Source organism: Hyaena hyaena, unplaced genomic scaffold (assembly GCF_003009895.1).
Source record: "Hyaena hyaena isolate Hyena2069 unplaced genomic scaffold, ASM300989v1 scaffold_7, whole genome shotgun sequence".
NCBI classification, from domain to species: Eukaryota; Metazoa; Chordata; class Mammalia; order Carnivora; family Hyaenidae; genus Hyaena; species Hyaena hyaena.
This window is the reverse complement of record NW_024080639.1, coordinates 6,869,851-6,895,447: the sequence shown is the minus strand read 5'-3', so window position 1 is coordinate 6,895,447 and position 25,597 is coordinate 6,869,851. Positions and strand designations below refer to the sequence as shown.

The window sequence follows — 25,597 nt, the reverse complement described above, 5'->3', positions numbered from 1 at the left end:
GCCCAGAAGTAAAGATACTGCAGTGTTTTCCCATTAAGCATTCCTCTGCATTTGGAAATAAATGGGCAATGACATTTTCCCTGGCACTCCAGATGGCAAGAACCATCCCACCACAGTACCACTTGATCACTCTTGGTCTAAGCTGGAATCTCCCAGGGCCACAGAGCTGCTGGGTATCTGCCCCTTGCTGCCAACTGGCATGGTCCTTCACTTCCATGCCCTCCCTGCTTTACCCCATAGGCAGCCAAGCATCCACTGAAATCCCATCCCCACAGATCATCAGGGGTGGAAGGAAATCATTTAGCCCATCTGTTTGCTTCAGACTTGAGAATATCTGGGCTCAGAGTGGGGAATGTGGCTTGCTAAGGTCACCTACCTTAGGCCAGAATCCCTCAGAAGCCAACCCTGAAATTTGAGTGTAAACAGACTGAATGGAGTTCCCCTCCCCCCAAAAATATGTCTGCATCCAAATCCCTGAGACCTGTGAATGTTACCTTATTTGAAAATAAAGGAACTTTAGGTGTAAGTAAGGATCTTGAGATCATCCTGGATTACCTGGATAGACCTTAAATCCAATACAAGTGTCCTTATAAGAAACAGAGGAGGAAAAGACACAAAAGGTAAGAAGATATAAAGACATAGGCAAAGATTGTAGTGATGCAGCTACAAGCCAAGGAATGCCAACAGCCACCAGAAGCTGGAAAAGACAAGGAATGGCTCGTCCCCTGGAGCATGCAGAGGGAACAAGGTCCTGCCTACACCTTGATCTGGGATTTCGAACCTCCAGAACTGTAAGTGAATAAACTTCTCTGGTCTTAAGCCACTAGCTTATGGTGATTGATTACAGCAGCCCTAGGAAATTAATCCAGGAAGTGGACCCCCAAAGAACCAGTGGGAGCTGGGAGAAGTTATGCATAGAAGAGAAAGTAAGTCCTGAAGAGGTTCAGCTGGGGGTAACCAAAACTTGATCCCACTGGAAGCTCTAGGACACTGCATGGAACACACTGGAGTCGTCCTGAGGAAGCTGGGCTACAACTCCACTGACTCACTTCAACCACTGCTGGGGCCACTCCTGGCTTGGGGAACTCCCCACACTTGCAGGTTGCCCTGGACTTGGACTGAGCATCTTCCTGTAGCAGCAGGAAGCCAACCAGGCTGCCCAGGAAGGTTGGTGCACCAACAGCACCTGCCTCAGTCACAAACTGGGCTAGGGGGCTCAAGGCAGGACCAGGTCTTCTTTCATTAGGTGAGCAGCAACTGTGGGCCAGGCACTGCTGGGGAAGGGATAGTTTTCCAGGGCTGAATGTGACGGACAAAATCCCTGCACTCACATGGCTTATGTTCTAGCAGGCTGGCAGGATAAGACACAAGTCATTTCAAAAAATGGTAAGATGCCAATAAAAAAGAATGTGAAAGAATGACCAGAATGGGGTGGGGCTGCCTCTGTTAGGGCAGTTAAGGAACTGTGTGAGCAGAGGCATTTACAGAAAGAAGTCCACCAGGCAAACTCAGGATTTGGGTAGCTCTGAGTAGCAGCAGGTGGCCTTAACAAGGAGGCAGTGTGTCCCAAGCAGGTGAATGGCAGTGAGTGGTAGGTCCACACTCTTTGCATGATTCCCTTGTTGCCTCCCTGCTTAACACACACCACTGGCTTTCTATTTCTCTTAGAGCAATGGCTCTTGACCTCACTGATTATGCCCTTCAGGAGACATTTAGCAATGTCTAAAGATACCTTTGGTTGTCACAACCTTAGAGGAGGGAATTCTACTGGGATTTCCTAGTTATTGATCAGGGAGGCTAACATCCTAAAACACAAAGGACAGCCTCTCACAAGAAGGATCATCCAGCCCAAATGTCCATAGTGCTGCAGTTAAGAAATCCCTTGTTAGAATATAAGCAACCTTATATTGCTATAGCTGACAAATCCCTACATGGTCTATCCCTGCCAAAGCCTCAGACCTTATTTTCTACTCTGCACAAGTTACATGACCTTATGAGTTCCTCAAATGCACCTAGCTCCTACCTACCCCAAGCCTTGCCCTGACCTCTCAGCCTGAAGCTTTCTGTCTTCCATCTTAGTTGGCTGGTTCTTTGTCAGCTTGGAAATTACCTCCTGGCAGAGTTCTCCCATGACTATAGAATCTCATGTTGCTTCCTCATTAACAGTCACATTACCCTGCTTTTATTTTCATAACACTTAAACAATTTCCAAAACCTTCTCATTTATTTACTTGTGCATTTATTTATTCCATCCCTTGTTCATACCTCTTTTTATCCCATAAACTCTATGAGGACAGAGACCTATCCAGCTTGTTCACTGCTGAATCCACAGTACCTAGCAGAATTTCTGGCTCACAGTAGGTGCTCAGTGGCTATATGGTGAATTAATGAATGAAACTTGCCCTTGAAAAGGGCTTATGTGTGTTTTATTAAATTCAAGGGTATCAGCCCCTCAAGTCCCCGGGAAGCCCTCCACAAATTTAGAACTCCCCCAACAGCACAGTGCTGGCCCAGTAAGTGCTCATTCTCCTCCATGATGTTATGTGATGTTAATTTACATTCACTTTCTGCTCTGTGGGACTTCACACCAATTTCTCATCCATCTAGGGAGTCTCCTCTGTTCTCAATGGAAGCTCTCTCATTTGGATTCTGTATTCTCCAAAGGGGTCTAATGTTCAGCAAAGCCACAAAACCAGCTAGAGAAGTATTCCCCTAGATCTCAGTGTGTGAAAAGTCTTCAGTCTTACAGGAATATTTGAAAACAATCTCATGGAAAGCTGATGCTATCCCCCAAAAATCATGCTCTTGGTTGAGGAAAGCTGTTTACCTTGGACCAAGTAAGGGAATCTATTTGATATCATCTGCTTTAATCTTACCAGGCAACAACAAATAAAAACATCCATCAATAAGGGAAACTGGCTACCCAAGAAAAATTCATTTTTTCCCACTTGAGATAAAGATCTGAGAATATATTTTTATTCCTCCCCCTTCCTAAAATGCCATTAAAATGATGTCAGAGAGATTTTCAAAAAGGAATAGAACTTTAAGGGCAAGGGGGTCAGAGAGAGATAAACGAAAGAGTCACAGATTCCTGGAAGATGGAAAGGGGAAGAAAAGCCTTTTAATAGAATGGAGGCAGAATGTGCTGTCAGGGCTTACAGAGCTTTCTATCAGACAGACTCCAGGTGTAAGAAGGAGCCACAGAAAGACTGATCGGTAGTCTGTGTATAGACCCATCTATTTATCTGCCCCCATCTTTCTCCCAACCAGAGGTAGTTGGACACTATCCCTAGACCAACACACACACACACACACACACTCAAGATTCACATTCAGATGGGTGTCAGATCCAGATGACTTAGGTTCAAAGCCGAGCTGTAACACATGGAAAGTGTGTGATGTTGGACAAATCTTTCTCAGCCTTAGTTTTCTCATTTGTAAGATGAGGATTATGGCAGTATCTATTTCATCAGGTTGTTGTGGGAATAAATGAATTAATTCACATACATGACTTACAATAGTACCCCAAATGGCATATATTTCCTGATTATTATGATTGTGATTATTCTCTATTACTATTATTTCCCTATTACTGTTTTTTATTTTTTCAAAAGAAAAACACCATAGCAAACAAAAAGAGAAGTCAGTATTATTTGTCATGGACATCATGACTGCCTCTCCAGCATCCTTTTTCCTGCTCTCTCTTGTGGGACAGCTTTGTGACTTGGGGGTAGGATGATGTGTGACTCCACCCTTTGGCACCAATCATCCCAATTCTATCCAGGCACCAATTCATTCTGGTATGCCTAAACTAATCCAGTAAAAGTAAAGCTCAGGGCTTTTCTCAGTGGCTAGGGTAGGAAAAGCTTTCCTCCTTCTTCCTTCCTGTTGCAGCTCTCAGAGAATACCAGTCACCATTGTACAACCATGAAGGAAGTCTTCAAAGAATAAGGACAAAGCCAGGGGCTATGATCCAACTATTCCTGAAGCCCACACAACTGCCATGCCTTTTAATGATGTGAGCCAGTAAATTCCCTTTATTCGTTGAACCCATTTGAGTTGGATCTTTTCTCACATCCCTCCTCCCTAATAATACCCTATTCCAGAGCCTCCAGGCCAAGCTTAACCTTACACTACATGTTACCTGGATGATGTAAGACAAAGATAAGCCTTTGGATGAAGCACTAATTGAGGAGAAGCTCAGAATCACCAACAAGGCAACGATGAAGGTAACGATGTTCATGAGGATATCCATTCTTAGAGCAAACCACCTGAGAGCACAGTTAAAGTATAGGAGGTGGCTGGAATTCTCATCATTTAGCATCTTAAACCTAAAATTAAAAAATCAGACAAAACAGGAGTCAGTTGTACTTCCACAGAGTTAAGGTTACGGCTACTAGAAAATTAAGGCAAGGGGAATTTTTTTCTCCCCCCCCCCCTTATTTGAGAGAGAGAGAGAGAGAGAGAGAGAATCTTAAGTGGGATCCATGCTGAGCACAGAGCCTGACATGGGGTTCAATCCCACAACACTGGGATCAGGACCTGAGCCAAGATCAAGAGTCAGATGCTTAACTGACTGAGCCACCCAGGCTCCATGAAGAGGAATTTTTAATCAAGAACTAGTACATTCTTACATAGGAATCTTTTAAGCATATATCCATACTCTTTAACATCGGCTGCCATAGGCATCTTTAATATGCACATACTTTAAGAAATCCCATGTGGCAGTAGAGTATTGTACTGAGTGGGCTCTTTTTCTCTTTCCCAGAATTGGCAACTAGAACCCACATCTGAGAACAAAAGGTACTCAATATCCCATGCTCTACCTTCAAAAGACTCCTATTTTGGAGTCAGTCACTCCCTCAAAGGCCGTGTGGAATTGACAGCTGGCTCCTTGATTGATAAAAAGGATAAGGACTGAATGTAGTGGAGGCTGCCTTTAGGGAGAATCAATGTGTGTGATGGTCAAGAAGGGAATGAAGGGTACTTGGTTCCTCTCATCAAATCAGAGACAGAAGATTCAAGGCCATTGCTTACAAAGCTGGGGATCTCCTCAAGAAGAAAAAACTGACAACTTGTAACACCTTCTGTGTATCCACTGAACCAAAGAGGAAAAGGACACCAGGCAGAGGGATGGAGAGATGACACTGCTATGGATGAGGGCAGACCCACCCCCGGAGTTGCTCATTCCCTAGATGCATGGAAGGCAGATCCTACCCAATCCTGCAGTCCCTAGAATTAAGGGTAGAGAGAAGATGACTTTTGGTGCTGCAGTCTTAATGCAGTATCCCTTAGCATGAGGCAATGCAGCTCTGCTGAGAAAGAGCTCTCTGGAAGACCCAGGCAGACCTTGCCCATGAGCAATGCCCAGCAGAACTGCCAGGACCTTGGTCCTGTTGGAGCCTCCACTTTGCCACAACACATCTGCACAATTGCTGGAATGGCAGAAATGAGCAGCAGGAAGGAGACCATGACCTGAGGATGTGTCCTCTTCACTTCATTCCACTGCACCAGCCTCAGGGAACCAGGCTCAGAGAAAAAGGAGAGAATGTTTAAAAGAATAGACCAGAGGCTTCCCAGTAGCACATGTGCCCTCTCCGTGCACCTGACACATACACACAGCACAGTATTAATACTTCAGGCTTCTGGGCATGTAGGGGGGGAATTCAGTTGACCCTTGAATAACATGAGTTTGAACTACACGGGTCCATTTACACATGGACTTTTTTCCAATAAAATCAATAAAGCCAATTGTAAATGTATTTTCTCTTCCTTGTGATTTTATTAATAACACATTCTTTTCTCTAGCTTACTTTACTGTAAGGATACCGTATATAATACATATAACATACAAAATATGTGTTAATTAACTGTTTATATCATAGGTACAGAAAGCTATTAGTAGTTATGTAGGGGGGAGTCAAAAATTATATGAAGATTTTCAACTGTGTGAGGGGTTGACACACTCTGTACCTGCGTAGAACAAGGGTCAAGTGTACATCCAGACTGAAATTGTAAGAGGGCTGAACTAACAATTAACCATGAGAGATATCAGATTCAAATGCCACTGAAGGTTCCCCTGACTTACTGGGAAAGGGGCTTCAATGCTTAAACCCCTCACTGGCACAGTCATGAACATCCTTGGGCATTGCTTCTCCATCCTGTTCCAACTCTCTTCAAAAGACTCTGTCTGGAAACATCTCTGACCAGCCATGCTGGGCCTGTAGCATCGTACCCCTTCTGTTTCCCTCTAACTTATTTTCCCCAGATTTTAGTTAAAATATTCTTCCAAATGCCATGCTGTTTCCATCCTACAGCTATAATGCCTACAAATTTAGATGATGGGTGACTTAGAAGTCGTCTGTGGTCTGATCTGTGTGGTTGGTCAGACTGCACAGGAACAAGAGATAGAAGGACGGGATCAAATTGGAATTTGACCCCAAGGATTTGTTTAAATCTGTAGCATTTTTGTCTGGTGAAACAAAACAATACATGTCAGAAGCCCAAGCCCTCTGGAAAGTCCATGATAGGAAAGAAAGTATTAAAAGAAGGGGACACCATCAATCATGTAGGACTCAGCTGCCCGTAGGATTCCCTTGGAAACCTTGAACAAAAATCTGCAGGAAGACAAAGCTGGTATCTGTTTTGTTTGTCATGAGTAAGTTGATGAATGATTCTACAGACAGGAGCCTTTCCTCATGGCCAAGACACTGGAAGTGTCAATGTGTGATGCAGGATTCCTGACAGATGACATTTAAGTTAAACTTGAAACAGCACAGCCACTGATTGAACTAAAGGCAAGCAGGGATGCCAAGTCTACACTGAGATCCTAGGTAACCGCAAAGTGTGGCAAGAGAGAGAGTGAGAGAGAGAAAGAATTAGACCCAAACTTGAAGTTTGTGTTACATTTTTAAGGCACAAAAATATGGAAAAAAATAAAACAAAGCAAATGGAACACCTATGTGTGTCTATAACAGACACTGTTATAGATTCATCAAACTCCATTTTTTTTTCCTCCTATGGACCCAACTAGACTATATTTTCCAGCCTCCCTTGCAGTTTGGTGAGCACATGTGAATGAAATCTGGCCAATAAATGTGCAGAAATGATGAGTATCTTCATTGGAATTAACCTGTAAAAGTTTCCCATGGGATCCTGCACCCATCTCTCCCACCTTACCCTCCAGTTAGACAGAGGATCATAAAGAAGACTCTCCCCGCCCCAAGGCTCTCAGAATGGAAAACCCCAAGGGGGAACAAAATCCCTTTCCCTTGCTCTATTGACTCTCATTAAATTGTGACTTGAGGAAGAGTAAATGTGTATTGTGTTAAGTCCCTAAAACTTGCAAGTCTTTGCTATCATGGTGAGCCTACATGGTTGATATGATTTATACTGTGTTTTAGAACTTTGGAGCTGGAAGACTCCAGAGAAATTCACTCATCTAGTCCCTACACTTTAAAGAAAAGAGGTGTATCCATTAAATGAAATATAATGTGGCCATTAAAATTTATTTTTACTGGGCGCTTGGATGCCTCAGTCAGCTGAGTGTCTGACTCTTGATTTCAGCTCAGGATATGATCCCAGAGTCATGGGATCGAGTCCCATATTGGGCTCCACACTAAGTGTGAAGTCTGCTTAGGAATCTGTCTCCCTCTCCTTCTGCCTCTCTCCCATGCTTGCTCTCTCTCTCTCTCCTCTCTCTCTCTCTCTCCCAAATACAGGGAAAAAATAAAAAAAAATTATTTTTATAAAAAATATAATGTTAAAAATATCATTTAAAAATAAAATGGGACAATCATGATTATAAATACTCAAATAGAAAAAAGAGAAAACTGGAAGGAAATAGATGAACATATTAATAGGATTTGGTTAGGGACCTTTGAGTGATTTTTTTCTTCTTTTTTTCTGCCTTCTCCTACTTTCCTGAATTGGACACATTTTACTTCTACTGCAAAAAATAAAACATGTAAAATCACACATTGAGGTTGCCATTGAATGAACTCACCACTTTTGGGGCCCCAGATACTAGGAGGACAGGCCTTGTACTTTAGATTACTCCTTCTCAATTCTGTCAGAAATTCAACTATGGTGAGTCCCCAGGAGCCCAGACTTCCCTTCTCAGAGTCAGAGGAGCCATCTGTTCCTGGGACCTCCCATTCAGGGTCAGGTGTGAAGTGGGCAGGGGCCCAGTGCAGTACTTACTTGCTAATGCAGTCTTCTTTCTTGTCATAGGCGTGGATGATGCCCAGGCCCTGCATGGATGAAGTGATGTGGGAGAACCAGGGAGACCGGCTGATATCCTCCAGTTTCTTGAGCTCCTGGGCTCCTCTGTGGAAAATGCTGTAGGAAAATCAAGAAAGCTACAAAATGGGGTCTCTGAGGGCTCACCCTTAGCACATGCGGGTCCAACTATGCACTCAAGACAAAGTTTAAGTCAGACGGGTGCCATCTAACTAAGGAGAAGGAGTTGGCCCACCACTCTCCCTTAGAAGACGCCATCTTCATTGTGGGACAGATGATGTCTCAAAAATGTGTCTCAGACATGAATAGAAAATTTTCCCAAGAAGACATATAGATGGCCAACACATGCATAAAAAGATGCTCAACATCACTCATCAACAGGGAAATACAAATCAAAACTACAATGAGATATCACCTCCCACCTGTCAGAATGGCTAAAAGTAACAATACAGGAACAACAGATGTTGGTAACGATGCAGAGAAAGGGGAACCCTCTCACATTGTAAACTGGTGCAGCCACTTTGGAAAACAGTATGGAGATTCCTCAAAAAGTTAAAAATAAAACTATCTTATGATCCAGCAATCAAACTACTTGGTATTACCCAAAGAATACAAAAACACTAATTCAAAGGGATATATGCACTCAATGTTTATAGTAGCACTATCTATAATAGTCAAATTGTGAAAACAGCTCAAGTGTCCATCAACCGATGAATGGATAAAGAAAATGTGGTCTATATATACAATGGATAATTACTCAGCCATAAAAAAAGAATGAAATCTTGCCATTTGCAATGGGATGGATGGAGCTAGAGAGTATAATGCTAGGTGAAATAATTCAGTCAGAAAAAGACAAATACCATATGATTTCACTCATATGTGGAATTTAAGAAACAAGACAGATGAACATGAGGGGTAAAAAAAAAAAAAAGAGAGAGAGAGAGAGAGAGGCAAACCACAAAGCCAACTGTTAACTATGGAGAACAAACTGAGGGTTGCTGGAGGGGAGGCAGGTGGAGGATTGGTTAAATGGGTGATGGGTGCTAAGAAGTGTACTTGTCATAATGAGCACTGGGAATTGTATGTAAGTGATGAATCACTAAATTCTACTCCTGAAGTTAGTATTACACTATATGTTAGCTAACTGAAATTTAAATAAAACTTGAAACTACAAAAAAAAAAAAAAAAGAAAGAAAAAGATAAATGTGTCTCAGAAACGTGAGTCATTCCGGGGTACCTGGGTGGCTCAGTTGGTTAAGCATCCGACTTCGGCTCAGGTCAGGACCTCACAGTTTGTGAGTTTGAGCCCCACATCGGGCTCTGTGCTGACAGCTCAGAGCCTGAAGCTTGCTTTGGATTCTCTGCCCCTTCCCCACTCATGCTCTGTCTCTCTCTCAAAAATAAACATTAAAAAAAAAAAAAAGAAAGAAATGTGAGCCATTCCTTGTTGTGGTCTCAGTTTTGAGTGTGTCTTGTATCACGAGTGTCTTCCTGCAGGAGATATGATTCTGGTCTTTGAAGACCAGAAATTTTCATACAGTGTAGCTCCTAATACAAGTCAACCACTTGCTGGGACCCAACCAAAGAAAAACTGATCTGTTCCAATTCTGGTGGAAAATCTGGTATGTCAACTGCCAATGCATGGTCTTCTAAAGGCATTTTCAAAGGTCATTTTTAATCATAGCCTCAGGGGCTGACTCTAGTATCAAACTCCTCCACAGGGTGCAACTCCCCTGGGTATTGGAGCTCCAGGACCCTGCAGAGTGCCAGACTACTGCCCTCAGGCATGCACATTGGCAGGCTGGCCCATGACAGTCTAATCTGCCCTCCAGACTCTCAGCTAAAACTCACCCAGGGGAGAGGAAAGAAAGCCTCATTAGCTCAGAGCTCAAGTGAGTTAGCTGGAAATATTTGGGTGATTCATTCACAGTCAGCCCTGGTCTGGCCTATCTTTGCAGCAAGAAGTAGGGATACAAATAAGAGAAAAACCTTTTGCTAAGTAAATCAACAGCATAAACAGGAGAATAGGCAGGAACAATGGTCAGACAAACATGGGGATTACAAAAATGAATGCCAGGCCAAGGATACCATTATAAGAAGTGGTATCCAAGACATGCTTTATACTTTGCAAAGGACTTACAGAAAGTATTTTACTGGGTCATCACAATAAATCCTTGAGGCTGGACACTGAGGCCATGTGACCTTTCTTGGAGTCACCAAGGTGACAATGGGAGACCAAAGAGAGAGCCCAGGGCACCAGCTCCCAAAGTCACACCAGTTCCTAAGGTCACACCAGCTCCTGCACTGAAGCCAAGGATGCAGAGTCTCCCTCTCCATCCCCAGTGCATCCCTATACCCTCCCTTCTCACTGTCTGTTGGCACCATCTGCAGACTTGACCCACAAACCTGAAACATTCAACAGTGAGCCCACAGTCTTGAATACCCGAACCACTTTTCTTCCCAGATCACCTGTATCTCTCTTTATGTTGTTCCCCATCTTGGACTTGTCCTTGACTTTTCCCATTCCCCAACCCCAAAGACCATTTCAGAAATGATTCACAAATCTTTTCTGTCCTCACTGCTGCCACCTGTCTCATTTCTCATTCAGACTCTACATTTCAGGAGTTTCTCATCCTATAGTCCTCTAGTGATCTTTCCATAACTCCATCCATCCTCCACAGTGGCCAAAATGGTATTTCTAAAACTCAGCTCTGAGCTTGGTGTTCTGGATGAAAATACACAACCTTGCTTACAGGTGGAGGCAGGTCTAGGATTTGGGGGCTGAATCCCTTACAACGAGGGGACCCTCTTTAAGACCCTCAGTGTCCAGCCAAAGACTTTGCATATCTAGGAGCAGAAAAAACATATTGCTACATTTTATGAAAAATTTCTATAACACTGTGCAGTTGACTCTTGAACAATGCAAGGGTTAGGGATGTCAAACCCCCATGCAATTGAAAATCTGCTTATAACAATTTTGACTCCCCCAAAACTTAAGTACTAATAGTCTACTATTGACTAGATGCCTTACCAATAACATAAACAGTTGATTAATACATATTTTATATATTATATGTATCGTATACTATATTCTTACTATAAAGTAAGCTAGAGAAAGGGGTTATTTAAAAAAAATCATCAGGAAGAGAAAAGAAAATACATTTATAGTATGGTACTGTATTTATATATAAAAAAAGAATCCACATCTAAGTGGACCTGTATGGTTCAAACCCATGTTGTGTAAGGGTCAACTGTATTCCCTTTCTAATTTATAAGCCACTTATAGCCCTGCAGTCTCATTGGATCCTCACAAGACTCCCCTGGCACAAGTGAGATGTATATTTTAATGATTACCTTTAGGGATGAGGACACAGGCTTCCCTAAAGTCTTCCAGCTAGTTTTGCAGGAGGGCTGGGGTTCTGTTGCAAATTTCTCTGATTTCCAAACCTTTGGCTTTACACAATACCTACCACACTGCCTGCAGAGAACTCCACGTCTCCCTAGGAACAGGGAGGAGGCTGGGGTCCCGGAGGGCTGGGCTCAATCCACCCTTCTGCTTCCCTCCAAGGTGGGTGAGGAAGTAGAAATGGGGCATAGCTTCAGTAGGACTCCTCACTGCTTAGCTGCCTGAGGCCTTTCTCTAACCATATTAGTGGTTAGGGTGGGGGGCTAGTTTCCAAAGCTCAGAGTGACTAAGGACTGGTCTTACCTCTCTTCTCAAGCCACAGGATGGCAGAGAGAGCCCCATGGTTAAGAACATAACAGCAGACAGACAGCAAGCATGGTTACTAGTTTCCTGGCCTAAGACCACTGACTTAACCTCCCATTCATGCCCACTTCTCGGGGTTGCTCGGAGATTAAAAAATGATGCCAGATGTATGCAAATCCACTAAGCATAGCACCTGGCATTTCATCACCACTAAAAATCAATGTGCTCCCCCATTCAGAAAATATAGCAGGGACTCAGCATCACCCGACACTACCCAGTCATTGTGCAGAGTTAACCAAATATATGAAGATTTCACGTGCTCCTTTTTAAATAGTGCATCGACCTACCATAAAAGAATGAAGAAGCCAACAGCAAGGCCAGCCAGGACTAAAAGGACAGCAGGAAACACAGCAGCCAATATCACAAGGATAAACAGCACCATAAAAAATTGCTGCAGAAAGTTCTCCGCGTGAAACGGCAGTCTCACATCCAGCTCATCCATATCCTTGGAAAAATGGTTCATTAGCCTGCCAGTGGGAGTCGTGTCAAAGAAGCTCATTGGGCTCCTTAAGATCTGTGGATAAAATCAGAGAGCCCGCATCGAGGTGTGTGTTTAGTAAAGCCTGGCCACTCTCCTGGAGCTGGGATACGTTGAGCAGCCTGAGCATTTTTCAAGGGCCCAACACAGGGTACCAGGCCATCCTGGGAAGGAGAGGATGGCTCCCCATTCTTATGGCCCCCATGAATAAGAGGGATTGTGGGAAAGATTCAGCCTCTGTGTGGAGCCCCAGGGAAAGCCCCTGCAGGTTGGGCCTCCCTCCAAACCTGGGATGCAGCCTGGGGTACCTCGGGAGGAGGGTGGGGAGGGTGGGATTTTGTGCTTTGGAGCGATAAAAAGCCAAGTGCCCCTGTGTCTGTCTGCCCTCAAAGTGTGAGCCACATCTGTGGGCTCTGGCCAGACCCCTGGCATTCAGTGGCTGCTGCCTACTGCAGCAGTAGAATGAGAAGGCAGCCAGAGACTTCTTAAGGCCCTCAAGGTACTCAGGGCTCTTTGGAGCTGGAGACGGCCTGTTGGCCTATACACTGCTGTTGCATTGTAATGTTCTTAAAGAAACCATCCTGACCACCTTCACTTCCACCCCGAGTCTAGTCTGAGGGCCCATGACATATCCCCTCAGTCCCTGGAGTTTGCCCTCACAGTTGATAGTACATATTAGGAGGCTTCTCAGGCATGACTGTAAGCATCTTGAGTATCGTGTCTGACCCCAAGCCCAGCCCAGTGCCTGATGTATCATAGGTGTTCAATAAATGCTATTGACTGAATACCTGGATTCATTTGCATCCCCTGGGAGAAGTACCTTGTCAAACACTTGGTTGTGTAATGAGGAGGATGCCACCAGTGTGGTCTTGGTGAAGGTGAAGCCCTTGATGATACTAAACATAAGCACAGACACCATGCTCCCTGCATATACCCACTGGTATACATGCTGCCCAGTGTCTGCCAGCACTGCGCCAATCTCACATGCACTCTTGTTGCCCTGGGGTCCACAGGTCATCTTTGGAGGAAAACAAGAGAAGCACCAAGAATTGGTAAACTGTCAGGAAAATGCGAACTTCCCAGAGGAGCTTCCCAGAGAGAAGAAATTAAAAAGAGGTACATAATTGCTAAGAAATCAGCTCGCTTCCCTTTGAAGACCTCTGAGCTTTGCATGGGTCCTCCTGCTGGGCAGCCAGCCCCCAAGGGCCACCTGATTTACAAGGAAGGCCCAGCACAGTCAGCAGGAAAAGCAAAACAGACAAACCAGGCAGGTACAGTAGTGAGATAGCTCTGTCCCAGAAGCTAACTATGCCTCAGGAGACAAAAGGTGATGTTGGGCCAGGAAGATTAAGGAAGCACAAGAAATCTGGATGCCAAGAGGCTGGCTGAACAGCCCTCAGGCAGTCCAAAGAGGACAGGGTATCAAGAACCTGCCTGGCAGAAGCCACCAGGCCTTGAGGAGATGTGGGGGACCTCTCTGTAGAATGGGGAGAGCACCCCCCCCACCCCGTTTCCTTTCCTTGAGTGGCATTTGGAAGGCACTGGTTCACTACCCTGAAGTCCCTGGTGGGGAGGAGGGAGCCAGGTGAACCACAGGCCTCTGGGAAGATTCAAGAAGATAGCATGCGGCTCCATCCTGCTGTGGGGAGAATACACATTTTTGCTAGCATTTCTGGGAGAGGCCATCTCCTCCTCTTGAGAAATTGGCAGTTCCATTTTTCTCTGAGCCATGTGCTAAAAGTCAAGACTGCCTTTGGGGAGCAAACAAGCATCTTTCTTCTAAATGCCATTTTGCTGATTACAGCAATAGTGAAAATGTAAACCAGAGGTGACGGCTGATGGATGAACATCCATAAAAGCAAAAGCATCCCTAGGGAGCTAATTGATGAAAGGCTCAGCTTGAACAGAGGAGTCTTCACTATGCATCAGGTTGTGCCCACAGTGTCTGGGGGGCCAGGCAGATGCCTGGGTCTGACATCATGACCACATGCTCAGTTAGCCAATGGCACTGGCCCACTGGGGAAGCACCACACCTAGGAGGAGGTTCCATCCAGACCAGAAACCCTGAGCTTTTCATGAGCCAGTGAGGATCTGGGGGAATATTCCAGAGATGGCTCTCTTTCTGCACAGTGCAGGGCACCCACTGGCTTCTCCCCTTGGGAATGACCCCAGAAAGCTGTGCCAACTTCCAGGAGAGCTGTAGTGACCTCTCCCTTGCCTATGTCTCCCCAGTGCCTTCTCATTTTGGTTGTCATAGAAACAGAACTATACCAAAATGTAATCTTGGAGGATGGGCTCACAGCATTTCCAGGGGCTCCAGGAAAGCTTAGAAACCATCAGGCAAAAGCTGGGAGAGTTTTTAGCAAGCTCCAGCAAGAGCAGACTTAGTTGTTCCCAGGAAGGGTGGTGTTCAAGAGAAGACCCTTGGGTGGCAGATACCCAGTGTCCCAGAAAGATACACAGCGGCTCTGCCGCGCAACCAGGGACTAAATCTGGCTTTTGTGTATCCCGTTCCTGTAGAGGGACTTTGGAGAGCAGAGAGAGAAGGAACCCTCTGACACCCCAGTGTCAACAATAAGATGTCAGTTTCTGTTCAGAGGCAGGAAGATTAAAATCCATGTTAGGTTTCCCCAGGGCCCCTCCAGGGCCTTCCTGAGAAGTGCCTCACAGTGGAGGCTGCAAGACTAACTCTGTCCTACACAGGCATGACTCCACAGACATGCTGCGTTTGCCTGGCACAACCATGATCTTCTTAGCCAATCCTGAAGGTGACACATAAAAATCCAGATGCCCTGCTTGTCTTGAAAAATCAAAGGGGATTTCAGGACTTGAAGTGTGTAAGCAGCTGATCTCAACTTCCAGGAAAGGGGCAGTGGCAGGTTCATTGTATGCACAACTCAACATTCCCAAGGCCAAAGAGAAACTCACCTGTGAGCCCTTGTCTAGCCAGAGACCCAGCCACCAATTGCTGAAGGCAGAGCTGCCGATCATCAGGAGGAAGAGGGACACCACAAAGAGAGAGAGGAGGTACCCTGCAAGAGGAGGGGAGAGGTCCAGAGGGTTACAGAGGAGGGGTCTGCAGCAGGTCCAACCCTGATGAAAAATTCAAAGCCTGCAGGAAAAGGGGCCCCACCCCTGGGAGCCATGTTCCAGGTTGCTGCCACAAGTCGGGGGTTGAGACCCTGAACCCCAATGGGGACGTGTGTTCTACCTGGTTGGAAAATGGGTCCAAGTTGCCAATATATTGAAAAAAAAACACCATGTGCACCTTAATAGAAGCAACTCAGTGTTCTTCAAAAAAAAAAAAAAAAAAACACAACAGTCTTGCTGGGGAGAGACAAGAAATAAAACTGTAAGGTATTTTTGCATGCCGAGATGGGATCTTGCACTGAAGGCAAGCTATGAGCGGATGGCCCCTGCACTCAGTGATGAGGCAGCGAGGTGCAGAAGAACCATGGCTGGTTCATGCTGCTGCTCATTCAGTTTCAATAAATAGCATCTGGCAGCTTTAATGGAGCTAAAGGGTGATTCCATTTAAAAGGCTTTATTAACAGACTTCAGATTTTTAGTGGGGGGAGGAGGGAATAAAAGCATTGACAAATGGGTCTAGCATAAAAGGAGTAATTGTTAAGGAAATTATAAAATGTGAACCCAACAGTTTGAGAAAGGATGTTTTTAATGCAAATTAAATCAAGAAACCCATTGTTTTATAACGAACCTCCAGAAGCCTTAATGTATGTGTGATACGTTTTCCAGGTCACGGTTCCTTCCTGAGGAGATTCAGTCTGGACGAGCTGGTGCAGAGGAACTACAGAGACAGACAGAGTCCTGTGGCACCTGCGGGTGGGGCAGGAGCCCAGAAGGGCAGGCACACCCCTCCTGCATACCCCACACCCCCATCGGAAGAGGGGGCAGTTCTCCCCCTTCCTTCCATTTATCCTATGCTTTGAAATTCCCAGTACACTTTTGCTCATGTTATTTCCTCATCACAGCCCTGTAAGGCAGGTGGCTTTCCGTCTTTCAAGAAATATTTATTAAGCACCTACTATGTGCTCGCCCCTGGGATATGGGGTTGTTTTGGTATAGCTCTCCAGTAACAGTTTCTAAGAAAGGGGCATGAGTGCATGCAGCTTATTCAGGAGCTTTAGGGAGTCTGAAGGGGAGGAAAGGTAGCAGCAAAAAGACATCTCATCAAGCCAGAGACTCCTGTGGGCAACTGGAGCTTAATCCCAGGTAGAAAAATGTCAGAGCCAGTGTGGAACACACACCTCACAGGCTTTTTACCTGACCAGAGGGATCTGGGATATTTCTACAACTCCCACTGGCCACTGGATGAGGGCTCCTCCCTGTGGGGGTTAATTCACCAGCACTTCTAGTTTGACCTGAGGTTGGCAGTTTCCAGAGAGAGCCCTTGGGCAAAGGAGTCCAGCTGGAAATCTGGCTGCATGTGCTGAAGTGCTAAAGGCACCCACAGCACTTACTGCAGGGTGACCAGGAAGCAGGTGGCTCTTGTCTTCTCAGAGCTCACGCCTCGCAGAAGAAACCCGGGGCATCCTTCTTGATCAGCCACTGCATGGACTCCTGATTCTGTCCATGTGGCTGTCCCAAGTCCTCTCCACTTTCCAAAGGGAAAGGAAAATGACTGTCAAATTCTCATGGAAACCACATTCAGAGGTACAGGGATGTGTGGTTAAACATTCAGCAGTCAGAACCAAGTACTCGTCCCCTTCCTCTTCTTCACAGAGAAGCATGAAAATGTCAGCTCCAAAGCAGAATCCTACACCATATGTAGCTTTTATAAACAGAGATAAATGGAACTAGACACAAGGCTGCCCCCTGCACATGGGCTCTCTGCACCTCGCTTCGAGGAGGATAGCAGTCATACCTCAAAGGTGCCTCCATGAATAGAGCTACTATTATACCCTCCACCTAGGAACCTTTGTGCTTCTTTGAAAATGTTCAGCCTGACTTTTTCTCATTGTGTTTCTCTCTGGGCCTGTAAAATGAGGGAGATGCCTAAGCGGGTCGGTAGAGCCAAATGAAAGGCATCCTGGAACACAAAAGGAAGTGGTCAAATCCCCTTGCAGCCTGCCAGCCTGGCCAGGAATGTTGCGGATTCTCTGTTCACCTTGCTGTGCCTTAAAAAAAAAAAGGCCCTGATACCAGGCATGCTGGACACTCCACCTTTAACTGGCTCCCTTCCTATAGCTTTCAGAGCATTTCACATGTTTGCTTTCCCTTCCAAAGAAGGGGAGTGAGAAGGGAAAGAGGAGCAGGGTTTACTCTTGTCACAGGACTTCACATCCTGGGCAGCCTGGAGCTTTCCTGGGAAGGCATGGAAGAGATGGTGAGTACCTCACTTCAGCCTTGGCAGCCTCCAGAGTGATAAAAATATGTTGTCTTTCCAAACATGCATGCATTTGTCACAAGCACCATTAACGGTGCCAAATTTCATCGATTCAAAGACTCACATTTTTTTCACATTTTAACATCTCTGAAATCAGGATGTGCCTTCTATTCAGTAGTATGCCATATCATCTAATTGGCAAAGATTTTCCTTTCTAAGTGGTACATAAAACGATGGTGATCTTAAAATGGATGGTATCTTAAGCTTGATGAAATACACTGAGGGTTTTTTTTTTTTTTTCCAGCTATGTATTATTGAGGAACAGAGCTCTAACTTGGAAAGTCACCTCACTATGGGCACTTTGAAGTAAGAAGTGGTAGATGTAGACCCCTGTATGCTTGGTGCCCAGCCCTGGGCAGGGCAAAGAGTAGGTGTGTAAATGTTGAATGGATGAGGGGGTGGGGATGAGAAGAGGCAGTCTGGTGAGGCTGGCCCACACCAGGCTTATCTCCCACATCTCTCCTCTCTTCATTCCTAGAATTCCATCCTGCCCTCAATTCCAAATCCTCCCATCCCCCACCTTCTTACTACAGTGACCCTGGAAAACTCTGGGGACCAGTCCCAAGGTTGCCCCCTCTGCGGTGCCCTCTCTGACTTGTTATGCCCACCCCAAGTCCCCATTACCCTTAGCCCAGTTTCCCATGATGATCCCCTTGCCCGTGACCCCCACCAGACCAGGAGATCCTGAGACAAGGGGCATATTTTTGTCCATGCAGACTAGTGTGGTGCCCAGCACAAAGAAGAATGCTTAGTCCTAATCTTGTCACTACTGCAAAATCCTTTCTCAATGCTCCCCATAAAGAGTGTGAAACAACTCCTCTGTGTACTTTTGCCTCTAATCAATCTTTGCTTTGACCTTTTCTCACTAACAACAGTAATAACTGTTGAGGGTTACTATATGTCAGGCACGGGGCCAATCATTTTATGTGCAGTTTCTCATGTAATCTTTGCAAGAACGTATGAGTTGGTACTATTATTTCCCCATTTTATGGATTAAGAAACTAAGATTCAGAGTGGCCAAGTACCTTGCACAAACTCACAAAACTAGCAACTGGTTGAGCCAGAGTTTGGACTCTGACAATTGAACCCCAAGGCTCACATGACAGTAAACTGTATAATTCTAACTGCCCAGAAGGACATACACTGTGCCTACATTTCTCTATCCAGAATAGTGATGCTCACCCAATATTTAAGACTATGTAACTGAGGGAACAAATAGCAAATACCTTTTATGTCTATAAATTCTGAGTCTGTTTCAGGTTCTTTTTCTTCATCTTTCCCATCTCCTGGAGCCAAAACTAGGGTGAGAAATAAAGAGAGATCTGTGTCCACTCATGAGCCACAGGCGATAAGAGAGGAGCAGTTCGAACTCAGATTGTACCAGCATCTCCATCTCTCTCAGTGGGGCTCTCCTTAAGGGCTTCCACCATTGCTGCATTGTAAATGTGCTCAGGATCCTGGAGACAAAATGACATGCCTTCTGAAAGCTAAATGACAGAACTTCTCCCGGGCTGGAGATCTCGAGGAAAGGACCCCATCTCTGTGCCCTGGTATAAAGAGTTACCTTGAATTGCAACCCTCGGAGGTTGTGAATCAGCTTTGCATAACACCCTCTCTCCTCCATTAACTCCTTGTGGGTTCCCTTTTCACAAATCTCTCCATTTTCTAACAAAATGACTTCATCACAAGACTCCAAGAGCTGCAGAGATATTAAAGTGATCTATAGTGAACTTCTACCTGCTAAGAGAAGAGCGCGGTACCAAACACCCATCCAGGGTATCCCAAGTTCCTCTAGCACAGAGGCTATCAGCCTTGTCACTATTGGCACTGAGGGCCGGATGATTTTTTGTTGTTGGGGCAGGAATGGGGGGCTGTCCTGTGCATCGTAAGATATTTAGCAGCCTCCCTGCTCTTTAACCTGCTAGATGCCAATAGCAACCCCCATCCCACTTGTGACAAGCAAAAATGTCTCCAGATATTGACAAATGCCCTCTAAAGGGCAAAATGGCCCCCAGTTGAGAAGCACTGATCTAGTGAACACTGGGGTCATGAGTACAAAGGGAGCCTCTGGTTGTCACTATAAAGTACATTGACTCTTCCTTTCCTATTGTTCCCTAAATGAGCTGCTGTGCTAAGAAATCTGATCAGGGAGCAAGGGGGATTTGGAATATAAATTGACAAGTTACTGCAAGATAAGATTTGGTGGAGAGGGGAAAGGTGACCTCAGCAACAGCCTCCCTCTGCTGCTATAAAGTCACAGGCCCACCTCATCATCTTCATCTAGCCCAAGAGCAGACCCTGGACCCTGGCCACCACGCCATACCCCCTGGCTTCAGGAGTTTACACCAACTTTATCTGTACAATAAAAATATAACTACATTTAATATAACATCCTACATTTTTCCCAAAGCACTTTTATTTTTCTAGTTTGAGTTCCCTTCGTTTGCATATCACTCCTGAGATCAAAGAGTTCTGCTAAGAGGGGTTTCCTCACATTTGGAATGAGATAGAGCTCTCTCCAGAGGGCCAGGTCAACCCATCTAAGATCAGGAAGCCCCTTGTACTGGGGCAAGATACTATGAGATTTAAGACAGTTTAGCCTAAAGAAGCCTTTGCAATACAGGCCAGAAGTATTCCCCTGTACCTGGGGTCTACCCAAGGTCAAATCAGCTTTTCATGCTCTTGATGTGAAGCTTCAGAGAAGTGGCTACATTTGGTCATTGTATTCCCGATGAGGTGTTGGGGAAAAGGGGAAGATGCCCAAAAGGCCAAATGACAGCCGTTCTGACAGCTTGCACAGCTCCAGCCTTTCTGCTTCCCTTGGACTAATGACTCAGCTTCTTGTCCACTTTCCCGGATAGCCCAAACAGGAACAGTTTGGCTTTTAATGTCCGTTTGAGATGCTTTCTGAGGGAGTCTTTTTCCTGAAAATAACCTCTCACCTGTATACAGCATCTTCTAACTTTTCAAAGCCTAATCTTGTTTTGTCTCTTGTCTCTCAATCTCCCACAAGCCAGTAAAGGAAGTGGCAGCTTTTGTTACCAGCCCATTCTCCAGATAGGGAAACTGAGGCACTGGTATGAGGCCTGGAACAGCCCCAGGGCCTTTTCTACGTGTGTGTAGGTGCACAATGCAGCCCAGTGAGCCCCTGGTGAAGGTCCTCTAGACAGTGAGCTCCCCACTTCCCTAGTTCACACCAGTGAGACCTGGAATGATTTGAGCAGTTTTGTTCTGCAAATTCACAAAATCTGACACTGGGTTGGATTACAGTGGCAAACAGCTCTTATTTCATTTGTTTCCTCAAGTAAAAGAAGAGCAATCATTCAGCCCAAGCACTGGGAAACATCTGGATCAGCTGTGGGCCTGAGAGTAAAAGCAGTGGAGAAATGTTCTAGAAAGCCCAGGGACTCCAGTTCAGGGGCTCTGAGCCCCCTCCTCCCCAACAATGGACAGCTGGACTGAGACTCCAGTGCCATCTGGTGGATGCTTGCATTTTTCAACACTCAAAAAGTGAAAGACAATGACCTTGGAAAAAGGTAGACTCTGAGGAGACTTAGGCCTGAGGAAAAAATAGTTCTTGCCTGAGGTCATGGTATTAGTCATCAAGGTTGAAAGACTCCGCTGGGCAGATGTGATGACTCTCCCCAGTGAGGACTCCTGCAAGGACAGCTATGGCCCACATTTATTAGGAGCCACAAGTCCCCCTCTAGATACCCAGGACCCCTTAGGAAGACAGCCCTCCCCACTACAGGTGGTCTCCAAGAACTGGACCTTCATGGTGCAGAGCCATGATTACAACATTTAGCACCCTGGCTGGGCAAGAACCCATTTCCACTGACCTTGTGGGGGGTCCAGAAGAAACCCAACCTTCTCCTCCACTTTGATTAGTGGCCAGCTGAGGAACTTGTCAACACCAACCCCACTGGATGCTTCCTGGAGGTTATTGAGCCCACTCAGAGTCAACCCAAAATTAAGATGCTTGGAGCTTATTCTGAGAACCCCAGTCCTCAGCAAAGAGGCTGGAGGCAGAGCTACAGCAATGGGAAGGAATGGTTTCCCTGGGTCCTTAAGAAATTTCCCCCTTTTCAAGCTGGCCCTTCTAGACAATGATAGAAGATCCTAGAAATGCTGGCCAGAACATCCTGTAGCCATAGAAACCTCATTTGCCTCCCCCTTCCCTAGGTTGACTTACCATACAAAGGCTATGAGATCTGCCTCTTACCCCCAGACCAGGCCCCTGTTAAACGTTTTCCCCATAGGTGGCAGGAGAGGAAAGGACAGGATTTCTGCTCCAACAGTCATCTCAATGCAGGTCAGTCCTGGGGATCTCTCCTCCAGCAGGAGATGTACCAATGTATATATACACACAGATACACACGAACATACCACACACCTCTAGGGGCTCGCTGTGGAGAGGGCAGGCAGAAGCAGGGGGAAATCTGGTTTGTCTCAGGGTGGAGAGGAGTCTTGGATTCCTTGGATTCCTCAAGGCATTCATAACCCTCGATGAGGCTGACATTGTGAGACTGTCCCCAACCTGCCAAGCCCAATCAGGGCAAGCTCAGTAACCCCTCAGCAAGATTCATGTCTAAGCCTGAGAGAATGGCTGTGAGCAAGAAGAGTTTTGTCTTAGCCCAAAAGTCCTGGTTTCCAGCCTTTACCCCTGGCTAGTGATACCAGGGACATTTGGGCCCCCTATCCCCCTCCCAGACTCTCCGGGCTCAGACCTACCCAGCCCTTGTTGGTGGAAGGGTGGGTCTGAATTGTTTCCACCTGGCTTCCCATCTCCCTACCATCAGTGGTCCAGAGATGGAGGAGGTGCCCTATGTCCACCCCATAGATAGGGGTCCACTGCTCCCAGAGACTCTACCTTCTAGTAGAAGAAAGGTCTTGGCCCCACTGAATCCAAAGTTAGGACCAATAGAGGCTATGCACAGAGAGGAGCAGGCAGGGCTATATGCAAGCAGAGATGGCTGGGGAGAATCATGAGTGTAGCCTCCACACCTTGCTTCCTCCCTGACCCTGTCCAGGTGAGGACAGCCTCAGATGAGAGAGGCAGGTTTAGGCAGAAGAGGAGAGTCTGTGAGCATTAGGTGCCACACTCATCCTGTGGCCTCATCAATCCTGCCAGCCCCAGTCACCTGCAGTTGGTGGGTCACCAGAACGATGGTCTTCCCGCTGAGTGTCTTCTTAATGCACTCCTCAAAGACATGCTTCCCCACGTGGGCATCCACAGCTGACAGGGGGTCATCCAGCAGGTAGATTTCATGGTTCGAGTAGACAGCACGGGCCAGACTGATCCTCTGTCTCTGCCCCCCAGAGAGGTTGAGGCCCCGCTCCCCAATCTGTAGACAGGAGCAATACTATTGCCTATCTCTAGGCTCTACCCCCACCCTGCAGTCCTCAGGGAATAGGAACTTCTTGAAGCTTCTTAAGACTCTTCTGTAGACTGACCCTTACTATGTTCCAGATCCCTCATCCCTTATGAGGACCCCGGAATACATCAGATGCTTTGGGAAGTAGAATATTTGCTTCTGCAGGAAGCCTGGTGGGCAGTGGCAACTAGGGGAAAAACTCATTCCAATTATCAGTGAGAACGATCTACCTTATAACAGCCCCATTCCAGTTCATATCCCATAGGGAAGGGCTATGTTTTGACCATTAACACCAAAGGGAATTGTTGAGCAGAAAAGTCTGGGATCGTGGACAGGTGAACAGGAGGGAGAAGTGGTTGGAAGCAGATGGACAAGGGGACTCTCTATTTGCTTGCTTGTGGATCATTTCCCAACCCCCACTAGGACTTCTAAGTTCTACAAAGATAGAAAGCATGTCTACCTTGTTCACCACCATATCTGTAAAGCCTGGCACCACACCTGATCCAGAGAAGGCACTCAGTAAGTATTTGTAGAAAAGATGAAAAGCTAGAAAGCCTACTGTAGGTTACTCTGTCCAACTGACCCCGAAGTGAGCCCCCATTAGGTTGAGCCAGGCATTGGGTTGAGCACTGGGGAAGGATACATGAAGCTGGACCGAAAAAGTCTCCTATCTATTGTGAGCTCACATACTAACAGAAAGTGGAGGCCTATCAGTAATACACATAATAATGGTACAAAGCAGAATTTAACTGAATGTATACTGAGAAGCATAAGCCAAGTATTCTGGGGAAAATTACATCAGACCATAGGATTCAAGAAAGGGAAGTCTCCCCCTCCAGGGGGTGGATTTGGGATTGGAACTCAAAGGGTGGTACCAATAGCACATACAAGGGTCTAGAGGCTGGAAGGCAAGTGCATACTTAGGTGGGCAGGTGGGTATGAGTAGAAGCAAACCCTGGGAAGGTGGGCCAGGACTGCAGCAAGAGAGGTCTTGAATGCCAGGGCAGGATGGCTGTGGTGGCCATTTCCTTGACACAGGCACATTAAGGGCACTAGCAGAGAAAATCCATGTGTTCCAAACTGGTTTTTCTTCAAGATGCGTTAGCTCTCTGGTATCCTTTGGGACTTTTGGCAAGGTGGTAAGACTAAGCAGAGGACACACTGGGATGGGGAGACAGGAAGTTGGCACAGTGACCACCTTCGAGTCACCCCAGTTGGCAGGCTCCACCCAGGACCCAGGCAGCTCTTGGGACAAGCAGCTGGGAGTAATGTTTGGATGGCAGAGCAAATGAGACAAGAAGGGGCCCTTGAGACTCCAGTCATAATGCTGTACCCTTGGACCTCTGTCTTTGGAGGACAGAGGCAGCCCATGAGATATGGAAACAGCTTTCACCAGAAACCTTCCCTAAGATAACAGGTGGACTGGGAATGGCCCCAGGAGTGACAATGCTGAACCCAACACAGGTGGAGTTGGTACCACATCCGTTGTAATATTCCCCCAAGAATAAACTGAGATGGAGAGTTCAGGATGGTAGAACCTGGCTTGTCCCACATTTCTTGGGACCTTTCTGTTCTCCACGGAATATAAATGTGGATGTAATTGGGGCCTTTCAGCCTCAGCCCTTTTGACCCATGCCACTGCAGTGGGGCTGAGCTCCCAGCTCTGCTCACCTCAGTCAGGTCTCCATAAGGAAGGCTGCTCAGGTCCTCCTGGAGGGCACAGACACGAACTGTGTGCTGATACCTGTGGACACAAATGTCAGAAGTCAGTGTGATAACAAAAGACCCCATTGCTGCCCTGGGTTGCCTGGAAAGGCATTGCTGATGTCACTGGGGTAAGGCAAGGAGGTGGCCAGTTGCTTCATCTTTGATGTACAAGGATAGTTTCCCCTTGACCTGTACTGATTCCCCCCACACCTGATGTGGAGTTGAGTCAGGGATGTCTCCTCCCCTCACAGGCTTCCTGCCTTGAAGGGGAGATGATACCAGTGTACATGGAACCTCTAAAGGAAAAACTGGGGGCACCAACTGCTAGCACTGCTCTTGGGAGTCAGAGAAGGGAGTGACAAGTATGGGCTGAGGTCACCATGGGAGGCCTCCCAAAGGATGCACGACCATGAATGGAAGAGATGTGTGTTGGTAGAGGGTAATAGCAGGGTTCTCGGATGATTACTAATGATGACTCTGACATCTGCTCCAGGATGCTCCTCTATCCACGAGTAACTCCTACAAGGTTAGGGAAGCAGGGACACCTGAGACACTGGGCATAGAGAATACTATTTGAGGAACAGAGAGGCCAAGCAGGAATAAGATTCCAGTTCCTTAGA

General features: G+C 46.2%; 1 protein-coding gene across 1 annotated transcript in view; it reads right to left on the bottom strand.

The window, feature by feature from the left end:
• ABCC12 (ATP binding cassette subfamily C member 12) overlaps positions 1-25,597 on the bottom strand; it is a 62,196-nt gene that overhangs the window by 7,366 nt on the left and 29,233 nt on the right. Inside the window, exons 12-22 of the mRNA XM_039241814.1 lie at positions 24,942-25,014; positions 23,037-23,240; positions 19,460-19,594; positions 19,271-19,352; positions 19,122-19,196; positions 16,207-16,296; positions 15,417-15,520; positions 13,309-13,506; positions 12,298-12,524; positions 8,203-8,340; positions 4,145-4,301 (exon numbers count right to left, since the gene is read on the bottom strand). Of these exons, the coding sequence (XP_039097745.1) occupies positions 4,145-4,301; positions 8,203-8,340; positions 12,298-12,524; positions 13,309-13,506; positions 15,417-15,520; positions 16,207-16,296; positions 19,122-19,196; positions 19,271-19,352; positions 19,460-19,594; positions 23,037-23,240; positions 24,942-25,014 (1,483 nt within the window). The remainder of the gene's footprint in view (positions 1-4,144; positions 4,302-8,202; positions 8,341-12,297; positions 12,525-13,308; positions 13,507-15,416; positions 15,521-16,206; positions 16,297-19,121; positions 19,197-19,270; positions 19,353-19,459; positions 19,595-23,036; positions 23,241-24,941; positions 25,015-25,597) is intronic.